Below are 6,525 nucleotides of genomic sequence, written 5' to 3' on the forward strand. Positions count from 1 at the left end.
AATGTTACTAGGAGCATACTTCAGGCTATTTTAGAAAACTGAATAGGAAGTTTACTAGAGCCTTTCTTTCAGTGTAACTCTGCGGCTATTTTGGAAACAGATGTGGGTCGGTAGAACTGACTATTATATGAACTTGTCAGCAGTGTAAATTATTACTGTTTGTATCAATATGAAAAATCATCTGAAAGAGTCAAAACTTTATCACTGCATAATCAAGCAAGCAAGCATAGTAAATTTGATGGTTTCTAACAGGAAATTTAGAGCGCAAGAGTAAAAACATACCTCATGGTAACTTGGCTATCTGCCCAAGGAGCCACGTCATGGCGGTGCCATCTTTATCATCTTTATCATCAACAAGGTTGAGAAATATTTCACGATTGTCGGCAATCCTGAAGACATCCAATGCAGGGATTTTAATAGAACCTGTCATACCATCCAATGTCTTGAGTGCATCCATGCATCTGGTAATAGAGAACTTCTGTAGAGGTTGTTCTTGATTGACTTCCTTTTCACGCACTTGCACCATCCTCTCCATCACTTGCACAATTCCATCGGAATTCCTCTTCTTAGGACTCCTCTTTGGTATCTTTGGAAGCTTGTTCCTTGCAGCAGCAACCCTTTTTCCTTTCACTTGGTGTTCCACCTGAGTCATACTCTGAGCACTTGGAGCTGGATCCATAACTTCGTGTTCATCTTCACTTTCTCTCTCAGGTATATCAGCCTCGGTATCTCCTTCAGGTTCATCGTCATCACTTATTACTTGTGTCAGATCCTCCCTTGATGTAGTTGAGGTTGAAGTGAAGTTAAAATTGCCTTCAGCTATGCTCCCTGCAAAAAGAGCCAACAAAGCACTCAGATGGTTAGTACAATGGATGACAATATGTTCACTGCAAGCATAGTACATATATTACCTTCATAAAGTTGTCCAAGTGAATCATAGAGAGGAAAAGCTTTTGTTTTGAATCTCTTGATTCTTGTACCAAATGACTGCAAGAGTTAAAAAAATATGTGACTACAATAGTTGAATAAATAATGACTACAGAAAGTTTAGTTTAATGGGTCAAAATTGAAGGCTTACAATTTCCAGATTTTCCCAAAGATGGGGCTCAGCCTGTAGCTTGAATTGGCTTTCATCCCACCCAACCCCACTTTGCATTCTTGCTTCTTTTAGCATCCTGTAGTCTCTCTTTAAATCTTTCTCCTTATCTTGTATTTGAGACTTCTCCATTCTGAGATATGGGTGTCGAGATAGGAAAAGCTTCACCATTACATTCCACGTTTCACTACTCCACCCATTTTGTCCTCTATGGAATGTATTGTTATGCTCAAGAAGAATATCCACTAGAGACTTCTCCATTCCTATGTTCCATGAGGCTCTAGGTTTCCCAGCTACAAAATACAAGAGCTACAAATAAAATTCCAGTACATTTTGCAAATCATGTTGTCCATTCCAGAAACAATAAGCATGGAAAATCTTGCACATATCAAGCAAATATTCAGGTATCAATATAGTACAATAGTATTGGGTACCTTTTGGAGAAGCTTTTTTCTTAAATTTAGGTGAAGTCTTCTTTGAGCAATTTGGAGACGCCCTTTTCTTATTTCTTTTCCCACCTGAGAAGGCCTTCTGCACATTATGCTTAGGAGAGCCTGTGGCATACACCACCTGAGATGCTTTCTTAGGAATCATATCTGCTTACATTATAAAACACCACAAAAGATTATGACAATTATCAAAGATAAACACAATGCCATTAGAAATAGTTCTTTATTACATAGTTAAACACCACGAAACAGTTCCTTTGTTACATGAATAAACACCACAAAATAGTTCCCAGTTACATGATAAAACACTACAAATCTTTTAGGCAATGTAGTCATTCCACATTTGAAAAGCAATGTGATCTCTCAATTGATTGCCTAGCACATGGTTCTCGTGGAGCTGGTTTTCTTGGATATTTTCTCCATCACCATTTGGCAGATCCACAAACACAGCAGGGTCTATGTTATCCTCTTGATCCTCAAGCCACTCCTCATCTCCATCTTGCAATTTTATTATATTATGGAACACCGCTGCAGCAGCTGGGATCTTCACTTGATTTGTTATAGAATGGAAAGTACCAACATTTAGGATTGGGAACCGTTTCTTCAGAATTCCTATAAGCCTTTCAATGTGATTTCTTGCAACGGCATGTCGGTAATTAAATAACTCCATATAGTTCTGCGGCGCATGGTGACCATGGCCCCACTCTTTCAAATGATACCTTACACCTCCGTATGGTGCAAGGAAGTGCTTGGGTGTTTGCGTAACCGCCATCCACTAAATAAAATTTTCCATTTGGTACATTAAAACCATTGAGTAGCGCAGAACTAAGTACACGGGCATCGGTAGCGGAACCTTCCCATCCACACGATATGAATGTCACATTCAGGTCAAAATCACGAGGCTAGCATAAGATTCTCGGCTTAGTGACCCTTTCCTATTCCTCCACGGAGCTTGAAGTTGAGGAGACCTAGTGACAGGAACATGTGACCCGTCTATGGCACCTAAACAATTCTGCAAATGGGAAGGGGAATGGTAGTCATTGTTCTTTAGATTATCGGAATAAGATAAGAAAAGAAACTTTTGAAGTGACAAAGAAAAAATGAAACCTCAAAATATGGGAAGAAGCGGTCATCATTTGCGATTTTGGAATGTGGCCCGTCAATGTGTCGAGGCCTCGGAAAACGACTTGCTAGGATGGGAACAGACATCAAAAAACTCGTTGATGTAATCATGGAATGTTGAGGCGCTATGCTGAAACGCCACCTGTAGATCCTCATACGATGCGTTGTGTGATAGCATATACGGGAAAAAGGCCAACTTTTCTTCGACCTTTATGGTGTCGCTATCCGATATAAGACCTTCGGTTCTAAGATAAGATGCAATCCATCTAAAGATTTCTGGTTCCATCCTAAAAGCGAGTCAAGCAATCTTTAAGATGACCATTAAGAAGTCTCCTAACTTTCCTTCGCCATAAGTGATGGAGGAATGACGTTTAGTCTTTTCCGTATTTTTCGGGTAGAGGTACGAGTGTCTGGTAGAATGGAGAAGAATAGCTCATCATCATCATCCCTCTTCCTCTTCCTAATCCGTTCTAGGCTTTGTTGATCCATTTAAGACTAACGGAAAGCAATAAGCGATCACAAACATGCATAAAGCTCTAACAAACATCCATAAAGCGAGTAATGAAAAGCAATAAGTAGGTTGTGGACTTACCGAAGTCCGGCGTGCTCACGGGGTCCCGGGAGGGCGGAGGCTCGTCAATTCCCGCAAGAATCCGTGAATAGAGACCCCGCAAGAAGATTCAAAACAAACATGCTATGACTTCGACGCCTTCTTGCTATCGCGAGCATGCAAGTACAAACACTATAAACTAAGCTATACCACCAACAAGAAATTACAATCACCGTAAACAGGCTGCGGGGGTTTCACCAAGGATTGTACCTATGGTTGTTTGCTTAGTTACCAGTGAACTAAGCTTAGTATTCTATGCACTTGATCTGCACAACTAAGTAAAGTAACCCAGGCAAGTTAGGAACGAAATAATATAACAGCTATACAAAAACGAAACTACAATCTGGTCATGCTGAATCAAAAACAAATCTCCAGATCAAGAAATTGTTGACTACACATCAGAACTAAGCTACTCTTTCTTGAAACCATGTCCATGATGTACTTTTCAACTGCATTGAAATATATTTTGTAACAAGTCACAGCCAAGGAGATTTAAAAAATGCAGGACACTTCCTAAAAATGCTCCTCTGCTTGTTCTCTCATTTTTTTACAGAGCCAGAATACTAAGATATATTATCAATGTATATACCACAGCAGGTTACTATAACCAAGTTTATACAAAACCTCGTAGAAAATAACATTCATATTTTCACAAAGACAACAAAATAAAACCAGATATAAAGAAACAAGCAACCCTCGCATGACTTGTAGGTTTACTAGCATCTCCTACTGCTTAACCTTCAGATTTCTTATTCTTAGATACACAAACAGGTTGGTTGTGCAAGACAATTGTGGTCAATCCAGGGCATCATAAGATCCTAGCACCATATATAAAGAAACAAGCAGCCCTCGCATGACTTGTAGGTTTACTAGCATCTCCTACTCGCTTATCTTTAGCCAGTCAAATGTCACAAGCAGCACAAATCTACAAGGTTCATCATCACTACGGGGATCAAGAACCTAGAATTCAAGAACAAACCTAGAAATCAAGAACCCTAGAAATCAAGTACCCTAGAGTCTTCACTACGGGGAGAGGAGGTGGATGGAACTCACAAACGACTCCGGCTTCGCACGAGAGGAGGGGCAGCGGCGAGAGCTCCCGGTCGACGGCGGCAGGAACGTCGGCGGCGCCGTCAGCGGGAGCGTCGGCGTGAGGGAGCGGTGGCGGGACAGTGTGAGGGAGCGGCGGCGAGACAGCGTGAGGGAGCGGCGGCGTGGCCTTGGAGTGTCGGCGGCAGCGGCGGCGCCGGCGTGGTCTTGGAGCGTCGGTGGCGGCGACCGGACAGCGTCGCCTCTTCGTCCCTCGCCGCGCCGACGAAAACGCGAGGGGGGTGGAGCGTTTCGATTCCACCCCGACCCGACGTGTCTTCGGGTGTTTTCTGGGCCCTAACCTAGCCAAATCCGGTCCACCGAACGGCCCACGAGTGTTTTGAAGTGTTTTGGAGTGTTTTAATCTGGCCCCAAAAAAACACCCCAAAACCGGCCCAAACACTTCTGAATACACTGGCACCGAACGAGGCCTTATGGATAATGGTGTCAGCTGACCCAAATAGATATGAGCACTTTTACGGTGATTGGCACGGAACTTTGGTTCCGTCTAACTAAAATGTGGTTCCGTCTAATCTAATTTTTCTTGACCGTTGATTAAATCAGTGATAACTTTTTCTGTAACTTCTACAATACTACGATAATTCTGAAAGCACGTTTTAAACTCCAACTCATTGAATCTGTATGAAACCAAAATCAAAAGGGATAGAAAAGGAAAAACGGGCCGAACGTAAACGAGTTGACTCGTCTTCCGGCAGCGACGCCCGCCGCCCTCGGCCGCCGCCGCCGCCCGAGCCGCCGCCGCCCCGCAGCCTCCGCCGCCCGGAGCCGCCGCCGCCACGGAGCCGCCGCCGCCACCGCGAGCCGCCGCCCTCCCCCGTCGCGGGACTCACAGCCCCGGCCTGTCCTTCGAGCGTCGACACCCCTCTCCTCCGCCGCGAGCCGCCACGCCCTCGCTCCCGTCGCGGGACCCGTCTTGTCCGCCGCGGCCGAGAGCCGCCGCCGCCGCCCCTTCCTCCGTCGCGGGGATCGCTCGGAGATTCATCGCCCCTTCATCTCCGTCGCCACCCCCTCCCCTCCGTCACGGGGATCGCCGGGGAGTCACCGGCCCATCCCCTCGGTATCGGGAATCAGCCGGAGCTTCGCCGGGATCGCCGGGAGCATCGCTTCGTGGACGCTCGGTAAGCTCCGATTCATAAAATTTGCACACAAAGTATTAAGATTGCTTTGTTAAAATTGATCCAGCACATTGCTTTGTTCTTCACAAAGTATTAAAATTGAGCCAGCACATTGCTTTGTTCTTCACTGCGGAACCACAGTATTAAAATTTGCACACAAAGTATCATCAAAGGAGTCTCTTGTAGCATTGGATGGGTTGGCCGGTCGACGCGCATTATTGAGTAAATCTATACTACTAATGTAAGGGTCTCAAGATCTGGTGCCTGCCCATGTGGTAATGGTGACAAGAATGATCGTGTGTTGGCGTCCTTCAATATTGATACATTGGCTTAATCCTTGAACTAAGCCCTATCATTTTCCGCTGTTTGATTAGCTTTGACCTCTTCGGGCACCGTCTGTCAATGCTTTAGCTATCTGCTGTGTACAACATCTGCTGAAACTGAACCTGCTTGCTTCTTGCCATGCAAGTGCACCCATTTGTTCTCTGAAGTCTGAAACTTGGTGTCAGCTTTGCGAGTGTTTTTTCTTTTTCTGTTGCAATTATAGATTGTTAATTATATTAACACAATATCTAGATTTTTAAAGTCCTACCTGGTACATAGTGTGTAACAGTGTAAGTTTTATTTTGGTACTGTGCTTTAGCTGAGTCCCGCCAAAACAAGTCTTCCATTTTTATACATAGTGTTCTGAATCTGTTGAGCTTGCAGTCTGATGCTGCTTTCTCCAAATATGCATGAAAAGTACCGTAAGTATCACTGTATCAGCTTACCCATGTGCTCAGATATATGAGCAGCAAATAAATCAGCAAGATAACGCGATACTGTAATCAACTATACGAGAGTCCAGTTTTTAATAGATGATCAACAGTTTGGCATGAAACTGAACCTGGTTGCTTCTTGCTATTACATGTTCACCACTAGATACAATATTGCTGGTAGGGCTAGTTGTATATTTATGGCAAGTGTATGGCCTCGGATGCTTTGTTTGACTGGTACCATTATAGCTATGAACTTAACCATTCT

General features: G+C 44.0%; 1 protein-coding gene across 1 annotated transcript; it reads right to left on the reverse strand.

The window, feature by feature from the left end:
* Window positions 1-346: 346 nt before the first annotated feature.
* LOC124647206 lies at window positions 347-1,228 on the reverse strand (the record flags this gene model as incomplete). The annotated part of the gene is made up of 3 exons (XM_047187177.1): window positions 1,079-1,228; window positions 912-987; window positions 347-828 (listed from the first exon to the last, which is right to left on the reverse strand). Coding segments are annotated over exons 1-3 (708 nt in total), but the record flags the coding sequence as incomplete, so codon positions are not given.
* Window positions 1,229-6,525: the final 5,297 nt, after the last annotated feature.

Source organism: Lolium rigidum, chromosome 4 (assembly GCF_022539505.1).
Source record: "Lolium rigidum isolate FL_2022 chromosome 4, APGP_CSIRO_Lrig_0.1, whole genome shotgun sequence".
Lineage (NCBI taxonomy): Eukaryota > Viridiplantae > Streptophyta > Magnoliopsida > Poales > Poaceae > Lolium > Lolium rigidum.